Raw genomic sequence first — 18,577 nt, forward strand, 5'->3', positions numbered from 1 at the left:
CTTCCCAATCCCACACAACCCAAAAACTTCAGACCGATAAGCGTGTTACCGGCATTTTCGAAGATACTTCCGTTTTCTTTAAAAATAAACAAATGTTTTCTCACCTGTAATGCTCTTATAGGTTATAAAATAATTTTTAATACATAGTGTTGAGATGTTACCTCATGCTCAGAAAATGAGACAGATTTAGACAAATAGTAGCAGCAGAAGGAACGTCGACAGACCTTTGGGGACAAAACTATGTCATGGTGCCAAATACGGGATTGTGACGACAAATGCCCGGATCGTACATTCCATAGGCGACTTTCATATGACATACCTGGTAAAATTGCACCGTTGAGGCCAACATACTTTTGCCAAATCACGTATTATTGCATATGATGGGAAATCATCGAAACTCAATTGATTTAGTCTTGATTCATCCCTCGGTCAAGTTCTCAGTAATTCTTAACCGAGCATCTACTCTACGTTTGATGTTAAGCTGAAGCCTTTCGACCGAAATCCCTGAACATGGTCGACTTACCGCTCAAAACAATGTTATTATACAAGGCCGCCGCATATCGATCGGGCAGTTCTGATGAATCGTGTCGACAATCTCCGACAGTGGTGTCGTGTAGTCTGGTCCAAGGAATCGTTCGTACCCGACCTCGACCCCGAATGGCTGCTTTGCGATGTTCAGACAGATGAATCCAAACCATTCCTTGATCAGCTTGGCCGTCTCGATGCTCTGTTCCAGGTATTTATATTCCAACCTCATGCTCATAAAGGAAGCTCTGAACAGAAGAAGTGATGTTCCCACCAGCGTTTGAAATGTGCTAGGTGGACTATCCCATGACGTAGCCCTCGGCCACAGGAATCACGTGCGTCACACTGTCGCAACAATTCCCATTAGCATTCTTTTCCTCTGCCGGACGAGACACCCAACTAGCTGCCAGCGCCAGAACCACCTGCACTGCGATATACAGACCCCGGTACGCGGTGAAAGTCTCGCACATAATCTCCGCCGTGTATTCACTGTTCTCCGGTATGTTTAGAGGAAACTCTGGCAACAAAAACTGATGTCTTCTATATAGTTCGGCGTAGGGATCCTATAATGAGAGATATGCAAATACTTTTCCAGACGATTTAGCAACGCTGTTACTTTTGTTAGCAAACGCTTCCAGCACTTGCCGCAGCGCAAAATGTTGAAGCTTGTATATGATTTTGCATTTGATAACAATTTGGAATATGTTTGTCTGTCCACTAACAGTGTTTAAATAAGCATTATCACTAAAATAAAAGTGCAATACAAATAGGCGAAATACGATACATAAACTAGTTTACTTCTACTCGCGAAAGTAAAACAAATAGTTTATTCGATGAAACTTTTCTCAAAATCTATCTCAATACCTCTCAACCTCGTCTCAATCTGCAACAATAACAGTGTTCATTTGGCTCACGTTTTGACAGTTCTCAATGCTCGATTGGCTTACAATGGCCGCTTTCGCATATCTCTCATTATAGGATCCCTAGTTCGGCACTGCTTCAGGATGCGTTCCGTCGTCACAATCTTCAACCAATCCGTGGCGTACTGGATACTTGACCGAATACCATGATTATAATAATACTTTTAATTGAAGAAACATCAAAATAATTTAAAAACAAAATTCCCAGCCTGTCAACGAAGGGTCGTATGTCACGGTATACAGAATCAAGTGGGCTCGTAAAAGAAAATGACAGTTCAAAAGTGACGTGATTGCTATCGCAGTATGTACGAGTGCAAAAGAAGGTCAAACTCAATCGTAGAGCGTTGACTTGCTTCGTCCCTAGCAGCGATAGCAGTGACGTCAATTGTTTACAGTGGAAATTCATGTTTACGTACATGACGATAGTGCCTTGTTTTTGTATGCCGTGGTCGTATGTGATGTTTATTTGCATTTGACATTTTCAGTACATGCGACCTTTTTGACAAAAGGTCGTATACACGGAATTTTAATTTCGGCATTTTTGTCGAAAAGGCTTTTTTGACAATAGGTCGAATAATCGATTTTCGTTCTATAGGAGGATTCATCAGTTACGTCGAAATGTTTCGAAATAATATTTTATTAAAATATTAAAATATCGGCACAATTTTTTTTCACGGAAGGAACTGTATATTCTCTGTCTTTTAACGTAATAAGCTCGAAATATCCAAATTTTTTACATACGACCTATTCAAAATTCAGTCTAGAAATAAGGTTTTGTGTAGTAGTTGTAGGATTTGACTGCGAACTCTTTTAGATTCCCATTTTGACGGAGTAAGCTGTGCGTTCACACGAATAATTGCTCGCATCTTTACAGGGATCGAGACATAATTAAGGTAAAACAAGTATAACTGGATCAAAAGTTTTAATATGAGGAAAATTCTTCGATTCCAGAATAAAATGGAAGTGTTCTCCAGAACATCATCTTTTGTGGAGAAAGATTGATAGTTCAAAGCTAAATATATGTTTTTCGAAAAGGCAGTTATAATTTGAGCCTTCTCGATATTCTAGATTCTAGAAGATAGGTTTTGTCTTCTAGAACTAATCGTAAATAATAACGTATCCTTCGCAAAGGCAGTCGTGCCTCCTCGAACTTCTAAAAGACAGATGTTGTCTTCTAGAGTATTTAGTAATAAGTAAATTTATTTAAGTGAAAACTCTTGAGGTAATTGTGCCTCTAGGGAACCCAGGATGATTAAACTGTCTCTATGGATTAATATGTTAGGAATTTGTAAATATAAAAATAACTGAATAAGTTAGCATAGCAATTGAATGAAATGATGAATGGAAGGGCCCTAAAGTATGATTGAGTGTAAATATTTGATTCGAAAATAAATTATTATAGAAGAAAAAAGCTATTGAACCAATCTAGATTAAACAAAATAGCAATAATTAATACAATCCCTAAATTCAATTAATCTGAGCACAATCATATCGAAGAACAAACTAAAAGCAAAAATGACGTTCAAACAAAAAAAATTGTTAAAGCTACACTTTGTGTAACTTCAACAATTTTTCTATGAGAGGTGAGATAATTGTTACCAACAAATTAAAATAATAGCATGCTATGATATCTTTAAAAAAAAATTAAAGTATTTTTATGACACAGTTGAGTTTACACCTGGAAAAAAAAACATTGTACCCATTCATATATTTCAATTGTAGAGCTCTAATTGAAACAAACACTAGAAAAACTGTCATCTTGAAAAAAAGTCTTTACAAATTTGCGGCAACGGTTCACATCTCAGCATGCGCATCACTGACAATCGCAGCCCGTAGAAGTTGTCAAACTGGAAAAAGGATAATGGAAGACGGGAGAGAAAGGTGACAAGGATGGGGAGAGAGGAAAGGAAGAGAAGCGGAGAAGTCAAGTGGAGAGATCAGAAAGCCTGCGGTGCAAAAAGTGTAAAGAGGCGAAAAAGGCGTTTTGACGGTGGTCTTCAAGCACATGTCGGTAGTGAATAATTGTGACCCAATGCCCGTGAATTTCTTCCAAAGGGGCACCAGCGGATCTTTGAAGCAAAACCTTTGGATTTCGGCGAGTCCCGTGCTGGTGGACGATGTGCCCGACGTCATTGCCACGCCACACGCAACGGATAGCGGTGACCAAAGCCATGGAGGTGCGGGTATAGCAAGGCCCGTGGGCTTGCCCCGCTTGATATATCCTATATCCGATGCGTTACCGCCCCGTGAGCGAGCACGGGAACGTCGAGACAGTTTTCATGCACCGAGATGGAAAATCCACAATACCAAGATTTCCACCGCCAGCTTCTTACATCAAGGTAATCTGTTTTCACCTGATTCCTCTACCAATGCATGCATGCTCAACCAAGGGCCCCATCGGATCCAGAACGGCCGCAACGAACCAGTTGCTATATAGAACCCCCCCTTCTTTATAAACAAATAATGTAAGCTACAATATAGGTTTAGGTGCAAATATTACTGTGTCTGTGTTTATTTTGTATTAGAAAAACCCTTTTATGTCTGGCATGTTGTTATAAAAAGAAGTTTGGTCGTGAGTTCTCCCTAAATTACCCTGAAAACGTGCTCTGAGCTAGCCGTTCGTAACAACTGGTACTGAAAAGTTTAGATTATGCAAAATAGATACAAACTATCTTACGATGTATATTGAACTGGTCATTGGTTAATACATTTAGAAACTTTGTGTGACGAAGGAGCTACTTTCGCAGCTGTAAATTTCAAGTCTCAAAATCAAGAACAGTTTAGATGACTAAGAATATCTTAGAAATATCTTACGATATCCGTAGGCCTCTTAGAGGGTGTGATGGATATAATTGAATGCCTTTGACCAAAAAGAGCTTCTAAGCAGCTGTAGATCTCAAGTCCTGAACTCAAGGACAGTTTGGATTGCTCAGAATAACTCTCGCTTAACTTTTCAAAAGGTTCTAAGTAACATTTTTTTCATGATTTAATTTCAGTATTGCAATTAACAGATTAACATGAAATATGTTGATTGCATTATTCAGATTAAATCATGAAAAAAACGTTACTTAGGACCTTTTGAAAAATTAGGCGAGAACTCGAAACAATCTTACGATATTTGTTGACCATACAAGATGTGTGATGGATAAAATTGAATGCATATCGAAGCTTTTAGTACTCCGTTGACCTCCCGGGAGATGTAATGAATATAATACAATGCATATTGAAGCTTTGAATACTGAAAATAATGTTCTCGCAGCTGTAGATCTCAAGTTCCGAACTCAAGGACAGTTTAGATTGCCCAAAAAATCTAAGAACTATGTAACGATATCCGTTGACCTCCAAGGAGGTATGATGGATATAATTAAATCCATATCGAAGCTTTGATTACTGAAAAACCGATTTTCTTGCAGCTGTTCCGAACTCAAGGACAGTTTGGATTGCTCAGAATATCTCAAAACTATTTTACGATATCTGTTGACCACCCAAGAGATGTGATGGGTGTAATTGAATGCATATTGAAGTTTTCAGTATTGAAAAAACATTTTCTTGCAGCTGTAGATCAAAATTATCGCACAATATCCGTTTACCTCTCGGGAGATGTAATGGATATAGTCATGGAAGAACTTGATGAAAACTTCTTAGTTCTGATGGTTGTAATGTCCCAGTTATTAGATAAGATACCAGTTAAAACATATTTGAAGTAATGTGATTAACATCTCGGCTTCATATTGAAATGTTCTATTCGATAGATACGCTGTAGCTTCGATTCTTCAAATAGAAGTTCTAGCGTTTCTTTTGTCAATAATTAAACTCAACAAAACGAGAATCCATATTTAGTAGGAATTTAAACTTTCTATTCCATTCTTCCATCAACATACGCTTGCATATAAGAACATCATCGGATAGGTAAGTGAGAAGGATGTTGGAAATGTGCTTGGAAGACACGTTAAGCACTGCAAAATTTCACCCATGCAGTATTTCCATTGAGCCGTCATATTTTTCTGAACCTTCCAAGTTCTCGCCTAACGATAGTAACGACGTCAATGAGACACTTAATTATGTTAGTCGATACCACTTCCGTGGGTCGAGAACGATGAAAACGGATGGTATTTGCTTTTTGCTTCCGATAGAAATCGAGGAAACATGAGAAGAGTGCAAATGATGGCAAATAAATTCGCTTGACCTTCTCGAATGAATTGGTATTCAATAGCAATGATAGCTTCTTTTGATGTTTGAATTGGATTTGAGCCAGGAAAGCATATACTGCAGAACAAAATTTCCATTCTTCATTAAGTGCACATTGTAACTGAACCCTTTTAGGCTCTACACCGATCCATGAGAACCATTTACTATACAAATACGCCTCAACAACAATACCTTCCCAAGCTACATTTGTACAGAAATAAGAGGTCCACAAACGGCCATTCAATTTAATTAATTCACTCACATATTTCATACTAACGAGATTAGCATTATCCAACCACGAGGAGAAAACGCTCGAACGAGCATCTCCAAATGAGGCCCATTTATTCTTCCCGAAAACGATGCCGTAGACAAGCTGCTCATCATCCTCATCAGACGGCCATCAACGAAACGGAGTGATCTCCGCTGGCCGCACCTGCAGAGGTCCCCATTTTTTCCACATCTAGATCATCCTGTTTTTCGTTGTTGGTTGACGCGCTCATCGTGTCGGCTGTGGTCATCTTCATAACCCTATAAAACATCATTCGTCAAAAAGTATAAGTTTCGAGAGTGTTTGCTTTTCCGGTTCTTGCTTGCTGGGGCGACTGGTCTGCAACGGCACCGGTCGTCAAACAAAACAACTGTTTGAGGAGTAACTAAATGGGCTGCCCCCCGGAGTGCGCGCGGTGGCAAGACGACGAAGTGCTATTCAGTTCTTGCGCGAATCAAACCAACAGTGTGGTCATTAGCATTCATTTATTCATGGAACCTCGTAAAGTAGAGACGGTTTTTGGACGATCAGTCAACTCTTTCGCTCGTCTCGCGTCAGTCAGGCCGTTCGTCGTTAGTTATTTCGCTGGTTTTTGATGACGGACAAGCGACTCATAATGCTATAAAGGTGATTGGAGTAGATATGGCGCTTTTTTGGAAATGGCTAACGAGGAAAGAAAGGAAGGAATCTGCCACCAACCGGCACTCATCAGTTCCGAAGTACGTGGTCGTGATGTTAATTTGCGCCTCAACAAGCACTTCCCGCCTATAAATAATAATTAAAATGTTAATTTGACGTTGACATCGCATCGTTCAGTGGTCGTCATGTGGTCAATGGTCCGTCGTCGGTTGATCGAGAGCCGGGGTGAAAGATAATTTGGAGCAACCTGCGCGGAATCTCGGTGGGGATTCTGAATTCAGGGCGAGGTGTCATGTGGCGTGTGAATATTTTCATTGAGTTTTGATTTTTTTCTATCGCCGCATATGCTGAATGGAATTTTCATTGTGCTTTGAATAACTAATGTTGAAAACGCTTTTATAGGGTGACCCAGAAATTATGAATACAACTTAGTAAACTGCCATTTTGAAAAAAAAAATGGCATATTTTAGAATTGTTGTAAATTAGAACCTTGTAAAATCTGCATAAAATTTAGTTAAAAATATTTAATATAACCATTGTATTAAAACCTTTTTTAGTTTAATGTATTAGTTTAATGCCCAATCTGTATCAAAAGTTTATATTTTTCTGTATTAGAACCTTGCAAAAAACAAATCTTATAATTTCTGCATAAAATTATGCAAGCAGAAAAAAAAACGTTCATTAAACGTTTTCTGGAATGTTCTGGAGACTGATGTTCCCGAATCTGTGACATAAATTCAGGTGTATTTTTGCTGGCCCTCGAATTTGGTTACGTTTTTTTACGTGTAGTGTACAATTTTGCAAGAAATGTAAGGTTTGATACAGATAATATATATTAAACTAGCTGACCCGCTGAAAATGATCAATTTGCTGATAAATTTTTTTACGTACACAATTTATCTAAAAAACAAACCGGTTTTTCAAAATAATTTTACTTTTTTACATTTTTTATTATGACACTTTTCGAATTAATTTAGTAGCCAAACCAAAATTAACAAAAATCGATCTTTCCGTTATGTGATGATAATGTCAATTTAGATGACATGATTTGAAATTACATATCATACAAAATGCACGACAAACCATTTAATCGGAGAGATTGTATTTTGATTGTCAATTCTTTTCAACTTCATCGTAAATAAAAGAAGGAAAGGGATATAAATTAGCAAAAATTGGGTTGTCTATTCTTGAGTTATGCGCGGTCGTACAAATGCTAACTTTGTTTCATATATATAGATATATAGAAGAAGAGATGATCAAAACTGCAAAAAAATCATGCCAATTGTACCATTTCAACGAAAAGATTGGGCATTGATCTTTTAAGTATTCCATTGCATCTTAACATTTTTCCTCATAAATAGAAGAAGACGGTAGGGAGAGTGTTCCAAACCGACCCCCCGGTTTATCTCAATAGCGCTTTCGGTGAATATGCCTGTATTGTCAGTAGAACAATGCCGCAGCATCACTAATTTGAACGTAGAGCAGCCATCTTCCAAGGTTGCGTTTTTCAGATTTCGAGCCATATTGTGTTTTGACCTCGCCACATTGTGTTTGAATTGATTTTTGGCTGCAGGAATATCGGTAAAATATTTTTAGCGTGTATTGAGAAATTGAACGATAAGTTATATTTATTGCTTACGGTCTTAGCTATGTTGCACGTACTTAGGTTAGGTCGTATGAGTTGGTATTGTTGAACGGCGCGTCATTTTGAGCAAAAAGTCGGGGTGGTCCTAAACCGACCGGTAAGCAGTGGTTCGAAACCGACCCCCAATTTTATTGCACTCTACTCTACTTTTGATTTGAAAGGAAGAAAGGGAGTGGACGAAATTCTAAACGATTTCGTGATATATTAGGGAACATCCACAAATTACGTAACGTTTAGAGGAGCGAGGGGGATGTACGCCCAGAATAGTGTAATTTTCCACGTCTTTATTTTTTACGCGCTGTATAGTTTTCATTATTTTTTTCTGTACAAACAAAATTTTCAGATGTTTCATACAAAAAGTGTGTCATAGAAAGGATGAGGTGTTGAAAATGACCGATTTTTGCATTACGTAGTTTATGGATCTAGAGTAAAGGTATAATATGCCTCCCCTAAGGCAATACTTTCATAATGTGCTTATTTCATATAGGGGTTCCGATTTCCATCTCACTGAATCATCAACTGAATCAAACTGAAAATCATCAATCAATCAAAAAATCATCAATCAATCAAACTGAATCACTGAATCACTCTCACATCTCCATCACAATTCATCTCATCGTCAAACAAAGAAATACGGCACCAATTTCATCGCTTCTTTTGATAAACATGCGTGCTAACTGCTGAAGAAAATCTCAAAAATGAGAAATAAATCAAGTATTCATTGCTTTGTTTTTAATGGGATGCAACTCGGAGCCATGATATGAAATTCAAGAGAAGTTCCTCTATATCATATTTACTACTGAGGAAAAATGCTTTGTTGCCCAACTGTGTGCTTCAGTGAAAGTTTTGCAGACAGTATACAAGCGTCGCTTCATAATATAGAAGTGAATAGCGAGCAGCGAGAACTGAGAAGCGAGAAATGAGATATTTGAAATAAGTACAGAGTAAATCAGAAACGAATATTGAAAAATGGTATTGAGTATTGAATAGTGAGATGATTGCAGTAACATGTAAGAAATGAGAAGTGAGAAGTCAGTGGTGAGAAGTGAGTGATTAAAAGTGAGCAGTAATAGTTGCGAAGTGAGAAGGAGCATGTGAGTGGTAACATAAACAGAAGCAAGTAGTGAGAAATGATAGTGCAAAATTAGTGGAGAGATACAGGACAGAAAGAAGAAGGAAAATAGAAGAAGGAAGAAGAAGAAAAAAAGGAAAGAGAAAGTATGTCGTTTCTTACTTCTCGTTCCCCGGTTTTCACTTCTCACTTCTCCCATTGGAAAATTCTTCCTTCGGTAATTCGTTTAGGAGCTCTTTAAATTTTTTAGTAGTTCCATTGAGAACTTATTTGAAAATTCCTCCTGGAATATCTTCGAGAATCCTTTTGGAGTTTCCTTTGAAATTTCTTTAATTGATTTCTTGAAAATTCCTGTTGGAATTTCTTCAAAATCCCTTTAAGAAATCTTTGACTATTATGTTTAAAATTCCATTGAAAATACTTTCAAACATTTTGCTGGGAATGCCTTCAAGAATTCTTTCCAATATTCCTCGGAAATAACTTCGGAAATTCCTTTAGGAATCCCATAAGAAACTATTACATTCTTCCAACAAAATTTCAGATAGAATTATTTTGTATGGTTGTACTGAAGGAATCTCCGAAGGAAAATTTGATGGGAGTCTCGAAAGAATTTCAAAAGAATTTTCGAAGAAATTCTCAAATGAATTTCAGATCCTTCATTTTTCCAGAAATTCCTTCAATATTATCTTTAAAAACTCCTTCAGTAGTTTCCCCTGGATTTATTAAAATTGTCGGGATATCAGTTTTCCCGAGCAGGAGCGACGACCTCGATAAAGAAATTGGTATGATTTAGTTGATAAGAGGTAAAATCAAATAATACCAAAAACTTATGCAGAATACTTGAGGCTATACCATGTTGGTATTTCAATCAAACGAATGATAATTGGTTATGCATTTGGTATTGAAATTCAATTAAATAACTGAGTTTGTTATGGCTTAATTATTGTACATATTAGTTTGTGGTATTATTCCTTTGGTATTTTACCTCTTATGCAGGGCTAGTTCATAACAGAGCATAGTATCAATACCAGAATTAAGTATTATTGAGCCAATTTCTTCTGCTCGGGTTATAACAATGTTAGCGTATATAATTAAATATCAGTGAAAATATTCAATTTGGTTTATCACGTACCCCATTGTTTAACTTCGCCAGAGATCACAGATACACTATTTATGAATTTCCATGCAAACAGTGTCACGAAAAGCATACCTTGTATCCACAAGCTATTTCATGGACCTTTTACAGATAATAAATAAGGAATTTTTCGGGTTATTTTGTAGGAATTGTTCACAAGAAAAGCTGTTTCACACTGCTAGCTAAACTTTATCGAAAAAAATATGATAATATTCGCACATAAAATACATAGTAGAAATGGTGAAACATTAGGACGTTTATTCATGCTTCGATATAACTTACTATTCTTTCACTTCTCACTTTTCACTTCAAACTTAGAATTTCTCACTTCTCACCTTTAACTTTTCACTTCTCATTTCTCTACATTTATTTCTCACTTCTTTTTACTTCTCACTTTGCACTTCGAATTTTTCGCATCTTACTTCTCACTTCTCATTTCTCACTTTTCATTACTCACTTCTCACTTCTTCCTTCTTACTTCGCACTTATAACTATTTATATCTTACTTCTCCCTTCTCACTTATAACTTCTTATATACCACTATGACTTCTCATTTCTCACTTATCACATTTCACTTCTAACTTCTAAATTTCACTTCTCACTACTACTTCGCACTTCGAACTTTCACTTCTCACTTCTTTCGTTTGTATTCTCGCTTCTCATTTCTCACTTCCCATTACTCACTTCTTACTTCGCACTTCTCACTTCACTTTTCACTTCATACATAAATTTCTCACTTCTCATTTTTCACTTTTACTTTTCATATCTCACTTCTTACTTCTCATTTCTCACTTATCACTTTTCACTCCCAACTTCTAACTTTTCACTATTTCTTCTTACTTCTCATCACTCACATTGCACTTCAAATTTTTCACTTCTCGCTTCTCACTCGAATTTATCACTTCTAACTTACTTGTCATAAGACGAGTTTGTACTGTTCCATTTAATTCCACTGCTTTATTGTTCCTTTGACAGATACGTACTTCGACCTCAACAGTAAGGCCGTCTTCAGTAGAGGTGGCCGCTCTGAACGGTTCAAAACTAGTTCTTCTACGCGACTGAAAAGCGGTCGCTCTTTTCGAGCGAGTAGTTCTTCCGCTCTTTCCACACAAACGCTTGAAACTGCTTACTGCTGTAGTTCATTCATTGGGGCACACTAACGAACAAAAGAATGAGCGTGGAGCGGACGGAAAAAGCCAGCGCCAGTCTGACTGAGCCGAGGAAAGGGTTCTTTGAACGAACGAACGAACCAAACCAAAAGAGCGTGGAGCGGGAGCGTGCTTCTTACATAGTGCAGATCTGACGATGTGATGAAGAAATGGTTCTTTGAATGAACGAACGAACCAACAGAAATACACGAGAGGGGAGTGTGAGCGTGCAGACGATGTGTTTCAGAATACGGCGTGGCCCACGCCGCATTGGGTGCTTAGCGGTAGCTCGAGCGTGTATGTGAGTGTAGCGCGTTTCTGTTTCGTATCGGCCAGCATAGCTGAAGAATGATGAGCTGATTGTTTCACAAACAGTTCGAGAGCGGTAACGATGGGCTGCAAAGTCGAATGGGAAACAGCAAAATGCGCGCAATCCAATGTCGTCCAATGCAGCAAGCGTGTGTTGTGCGAATCTTCAAGACTAATGCTATGTTTAGACAAGGCAAGTGACCCAAGTAATCAAAAGTTCCTTAAAGAGTACGTTTTTCGCTTAATCAGCTTCACTGAGCTGCTTAGGCGAAAAACGTACTCTTAAATGAACTTTTGGTTACTTGGGGAGTAAAGAACAAGTCGCTTGAATTGAACGTCTAAACGTCTTCATTCAACTCACTTGAACGAAAAGAAAGTTTTCATCTGTCTAATTTCTATATGGGTAAAAGTCAATGAAAACGTAAGAAGAGGCAGTAAGGGCGATGACATACTGACGCGTTGAGCGATGCGGAACGTCCAAGCACTCGTAAAGCAGAATATCAGCAAGAGAAATTCTTTTGTCTTCGACGCGTTTGGGCTCGTTCGCGCGTGAGTATGTCATCGGCCTAAGACCGACAGACGTATTTGATAGGAGTCCTGGTGCACTGCAGCTCATTTAGTTGTGCTATAATATTTGTGCTTTAGTGCTATATCTTACGCGGTAAAATATTATAATTTTATTAGGGTCATTAAAACTATTGCGATGGTACGGTAGAAGTGAAGTCTCAACGAAAATAATTAAACTCTTTCTTATTGTATTAATACAATAAAGTAAATAACCACTGAATTGAACTAAAAAATATTATATTTAGCTTTATTAAATATGCTTTATAAAATGTAGTGAGCGGATGAACCGTTCAAATGAGCTGTTTCTCTTTATTGAGCGGAACGATTCCGGATCGCTCAATAAGGTGAGCCATTTTGCCATCTCTAGTCTTCAGTGTCTTGTACTTGACTTGACTTCGACAGTCGTGTCAAGTATGAGACATTGAAGACGAGCTTACTGTAGTGTTGAGCTCGAAATCGATCTTCTTCTGGTCAGTATCTCTCAGCTCTTGCGCCGACGCTACATGACAGTATCTTTTTTCTTGATGCTTGATCAGTTGATTCGCGACGTTTTTGATTTTGCAACAGGATGCTGATTGGAAACTCCAACGCACGAATGATGATCGACGTACGTTGTTCTTACACTACCTCCTTCCTGCGGACCATTTACCGTCCAACCAGGTTTGGATAAGATTGCTATCGGCTCTCCAGGCTGTTTATCTCGCGATTTGAAGGGCACGAACAGATGTAGGTGTTTCAAACCAATAAGGATCCACGGCGATTCACTTGAGTACTCCGCTAACGGGTGTTTCCGTAGGTGACTATACCGCTTTGCTAGTTCGCGATAGCTCAGCGACTGTTTGTTAAACTTGAGTTCCTCCAAGGTGTGGCTTTCATTGATTGGTAACTGCTCTTTTGATCCGACGGCGGATATTGTCAGACTGAGCATCGCCGAATCTCTCTACAACCTACTCATACCTGCCGTCCAGGTCACACGGAGCGGTTGTGGTTTCCTGTTGGCTTTCAGTTGACTCGCGATGGAGCTCCCGATCAACGGCAACGAGAACGAGCTACTTTCGTCGAAAAAGGCCATGGTAGTGACTTACCTTCCTCCGTAGATCAACGTCACCGGAATCATCCGGAAGATATTCGGCGTATGTACACTTGCGTTGCGGGCGTTGCAGTCCGATCGCATCTCTGACTGCGGACGATGGAGCATTGTGTTGTACTCGCCTGGTCGTTGACCTCTTCATTTTACACCGGATGTTCGCCTTGCACCTACCCGAGTAGACGAAAATAGCTCAACAATATCAAATGTTGATAAGATGGCAAAATGAGATATGGACATGATTGATATAAGAGATAAAAGATCAGACCACAATAGCAATATTTTGCATTAAAATATCATGAGGATATCAAGTTAGGTTATTTGTAATAAGTAACCAATATCATGTGCCATTTTGTTCTTATCCATAGCATCTTCTTCTTCTTCTTCTTATTGGCATTACATCCCCACACTGGGACAGAGCCGCCTCAAAGCTTAGTGTTCATTAAGCACTTCCACAGTTAAATGCGAGGGTTTCTAAGCCAGTTACCATTTTTGCATTTGTATATCATGAAACTGATGATACTTTTATGCCCAGGAGCAGCTTGATTGACTGTCGTAGTTGCACTCATTATAACCAGATCAGCTGTTCTTGCAGGAACCAACAGATATTTGCGGACTAGCACACATCTTCAATGTACAAGTACTGGTGATCTCATTTGTTAGGTCATACTGGCGCCTGCCACGTCAGAATGCAAGTCAATGTAGGGAAGGGGAGGAAATGATGAGTGCAATCCTCCATACTGCAAGCGAATATACCTCTGCACTTGCACGAGTTCGACAATTTGTTGGAATTTCTGTTAGGTTGGAGGCAGAGGTCCGTCTTGTTAACGAGACTGCAATGTGATAGATAGGAGAAGGTAACTGATGGAATTTCTAACTGGATGTAGGAAACGAACTCTATAAGTTCATTTCCAATTCTAGATTACTGTTAGAATACTCAAATTGAAGGTATAGGAATAGTAATGGAAACGGTATGGAAGTCCATTTCTCGATTGTCTAGAATAGCAGGAAATAAAGAAAAGATACAAAGTAGGAGAATGCAACGGACCTGGGATTGAACCCACGTACGTGATGATCCGTACGTCGACAAACTGGACACTGCGTTCTTGAATGTTCCGGTTTCCTTGAAGAGCTCAGCGTGTGCATGTAGTATTTCTGTTTCTTTCCTCCTCTAGCCTTTACAGGACAGGATGAATTCGGTTGTGTATCGATCATCGCGGTCGCTTCACTTGCCGGCCAAGAAATCTGACAACGTTCGCAGAGCGATCCTAACATGTCGACGGTGGCAGCTTTTCGGCCGGCTCCTGGACCAGCGAAGGCTTTACCCAGATGGTCGTTAAGCTGCGTCGTTTCGAGATGGTCGCAGAATTGCCCCATCCTACCATCCCGAAACCGATGAACGTCTCCAACCGGTCCGCTTTTGGTTCCATCTTCGTACTCGCACTAGCAATGTGTTTAGCAGCTTTTCATGCCGCCCGTGTTGAAACGTGGCGATGATTTCCGGTACAGTACTGCTTGCGGCAACAGCATCCGAAAGCACGCTTTCGTCGTTGTATTGAAACTAGTTATGAAGATCGTATACTCATCTGGCCGTCCGGTGAAATTTAGCAACTATCGGGACGAGCCGATATTTGCGCTTTCGGAGCTGCTTCTTCTTGCGGCTGGTTACGCTTAATTCTACTCACGATGATTCTTCTTTTTCGTCCTCTTCTTCTTCCTCTTATTATTCTTCTTCTTCCGCGTGATGCCCTTCTCCCGACTTTTTTATTTCAATTTTTTTCCGTGGGGGAACCTTTGGCAAAAAAAAAACAATTGAGCCGAAACAAAGTCTTATCTTTCGATTCGCATGCATCAATGTGAAGATATCTCCGTTTTAAGTTCACAATTCGACATAAAATTATTGTGTGTGAATTCTGAGATTTTCAGCAACGTGTGCTTTGAAGCGTAATGCATTGTAACGCTCGCCTTCTTGAGCGAACTTATTTCAATAATCTAAATACAATTTTTTTTTCGCACGAGAAGTTAGTAAAGCAGATCTGCTATTTTCCTGAAGACAGTGAGGGAAATTAACCGTTGTATTAATTTTAGTTCAGTAATTAGGAAAATGTCGCCATGATGGTCTGAAATGTGTAGAGGTTCAAATCAAGTTGTTTTGTGCAAGAATGTATTTTGGAATTTCGCAATTTAATTTAAAAGATACTTCTTTGAAATGAATGAATGATTGTTTAATCATATGTTATGCTCATCGTCAACGGAAAAAATGTTTCTATCAATTGATTGTAGTTTATTTCCTCCCGTCAATTAGATCCTCATCCTTGGGTGAATGTAATACATGTTATCCTTAATCCAATCCATATAACTGGTAACATTGGTAAGCACTGCATAAATTGCTCGATTCGATTCGCCACAGGAAGATATAGCCAACAACATACCCTGTTGTACCAACCTTCTATCTGGGCGAAATTCAGCCTGGAATGAGCTACCAGGTAGAGTATTCTGTCTAGCGTCCTGGCAATTTCCGGATAGTTCCATTCGAAGACAGATCTTGTTGTCCATTTTTCTCGTCCCATTACCGTATCCTGCAATGGTCTGCACGCACTTTTCAGAATCAACTATGTTGACCAAAGTTTTACTTGGAACCACTTCGCTGTTCCAACCGACTAAGCTCCCGCGTGATTGCCACTCATCTGAGAGACACACTGGTCGTACACCTACAAAGTAAGTCAAATGTTCATTTTTGCCATTGTTCTTTCAGTCTAACAACTGATACTCACTTTCGCCGAATTTTACAGAAACGATTTTCAGTAACGCAATGTCATTTTCACTCGTAACAGGATTATAATGTGGATGCAATATGTGTTTGAGTACAGCGACATCGTGTGGCTGATCAGCGCAGTCTTTGGCGCGCTTCGAGCAGTCCACCGAACTGGAAATATCATATTCACCTACTCGAACAGTGATTGCGCCGTCAGTGCTTCACACCAGAAGAAATGAACGAATTATTCGAGAGCTAAGGAATTATCATCGTTATACAAACTCAGATCGAGAACAGCTTGCAGTTGTCAGAATGAAGCTCCCGGCAATCACCGTGCCTGAGCATAAAATGCGATTCCTTCTATCGCGAATCAGTGCCATCCAAGGATTTTCAAACAAATTGTAGATTGGAATCAGTATCCTATTCTCCGTAGGAAATCCACAGCCCAGTGTATTGATTTTGTTCTCGGGTGGAATTTGACAGCAGAACTTTAAAAAAGCTAGTTAGAAATGCCACTCAAATGTTCATGTACTTACTTTCCGATATCCTGTCTTGGGTTCTGTGCCACAGAATCGATCATCTAATATGGCACTCATCTCTTTATATCTGGAAAGCCAATGGTCAAAGGATTCTGATTCATTAGTTAATTCTGGACAAAAGCTGATATCCACGCATAGTTGATCGATGCCACATTGTTTCACAGTCGTCGAACTGTTCTGAGCACAAACGTGGTTCTGTCCCACGAGGAACAACAGTAACATAGTCGTGCTCGTGATAATTGTGTGCATTCTGCCGCAGTGAATAATGACTACTGATAAGCGTAAGCGATATTTATTGGCTTCCGACATGGATTGGAATCTGTAATAGGTTATTCCATGTACAAAATAAATTCAAAACCAACTGAATGAGAAAATCGAAGAGTATCTGCCTATTATACCCTGTGACCTAAAACAACTAACCTCAGCTTATTGTGCTGTTCCAATGCACTATCAATGCCAAATGCTCACATAAGTCATTCCGGTGAAGCAACAAGTGGGCAAGAGTATCTTTCCTCATTTAGAACACAGACTGAATGCAGCAGTGGTGCCACACTATGCATAGAAGATCAAAGACCATCTTGCGGCACATAACTCTCTCCGCGTCCGGCAGTAGCCCTAGCGTCTTAGGAGCTGCATTCTATTCCCCAATTATTCCATTATTCTGCGTCGGTACAACAGGTAACTGCCATTCCATTACACATGCAGAGTGAACTACATCTGCATAATTCACACCTTCGACTAATGTTGCACTTATTTTTTCAATTTGTTCTGCATGCTGGTTTATGATGATGATGATGATGGTTATGACACGTTGGTGATAATCCTCTTATTGAGAACGCATCTTCTGATGCGGTGAAAATCAAAACCAACCAGGGCCAGCGACGAGCGGCTGTCGTTATGGCGGAGCTGCGGTAGTGGTACAGCTTCACAAATGGATTACGTTGGTTGAACTTGGAAGCTATTAAAACACTTCTATCTCGACCATGGATGATGTTGGGAGCCATTTTTATTCAACACAATCGCGGAGGGTGCCAAAGAAACATCACCGCCGAAGCGAATCCGAATGATAAATGGCTCTGGTATCGACAATTAATTTAAATTCTGTCACAGTGGACATTGTCAAGGTGGTGCTACACTGGGAATGGGGTCATAATTCACGGATAATGTGCAACAGTCCCATTTGTTGGGTCCATTATAGTTGATTATGTAGAAGCGAAGCGTTATCATCGTTCCAGCTGATGCTTTTGTCTTTAAGAATAGCGTTTTATGTTTGAATAATTTTCAGTTAAAGTGATTTGTCATGTAGTAACATAAAAATCTACGATATCACATAAGAAGGTCAAACGCAAAAGGGTGGTCACTTACAAAAACCTAGTTCTGAGGAAAATGGTACCTCAATATTTTAAAGTTTTATACAAATTGCATGGAAATTCGAAATATATAAAATTCTTCTTCATTTCCTTCTTCAATGGCTCTACATTCCGATGAGCCTGCTTTTCAACTTAATATTCTATTACAATTTCTTCAATTTTGACCAAAATGTCACAAAATGCTTCTCACATATACCTTCGCTAGCAGGAAAAAAAAATCTGTTTTAATACGCAGGGGTTAGATAAAGAGGAAGAACTACATTTTAGTTTGTCATAAAAGATGTAACCATTCAATTCTACTATTTGATTGTAATTTCTTCAGTGTATTGTACTTTATTCGACATATTTTGGTGCTAATTTTTATCGAAATTAAATTTACATATTTTCGATTAAGCAATACGTAACTTTCT

The 18,577-nt window shown here is 39.0% G+C and overlaps 1 protein-coding gene and 1 pseudogene across 1 annotated transcript; both read right to left on the reverse strand.

The window, feature by feature from the left end:
• Positions 1-206: 206 nt before the first annotated feature.
• On the reverse strand, positions 207-14,880 carry LOC134216375 (actin-related protein 3-like; annotated as a pseudogene).
• A 924-nt stretch (positions 14,881-15,804) lies between these two features.
• Positions 15,805-17,019, reverse strand: LOC134216390 (serine protease grass-like). The gene is made up of 4 exons (XM_062695290.1): positions 16,795-17,019; positions 16,541-16,746; positions 16,278-16,477; positions 15,805-16,214 (listed from the first exon to the last, which is right to left on the reverse strand). Exons 1-4 carry the CDS (start codon positions 17,017-17,019, stop codon positions 15,805-15,807), a joined length of 1,041 nt encoding a protein of 346 aa, XP_062551274.1.
• Between the last annotated feature and the right edge of the window lie 1,558 nt (positions 17,020-18,577).

This window comes from Armigeres subalbatus, chromosome 2 (assembly GCF_024139115.2).
Source record: "Armigeres subalbatus isolate Guangzhou_Male chromosome 2, GZ_Asu_2, whole genome shotgun sequence".
Lineage (NCBI taxonomy): Eukaryota > Metazoa > Arthropoda > Insecta > Diptera > Culicidae > Armigeres > Armigeres subalbatus.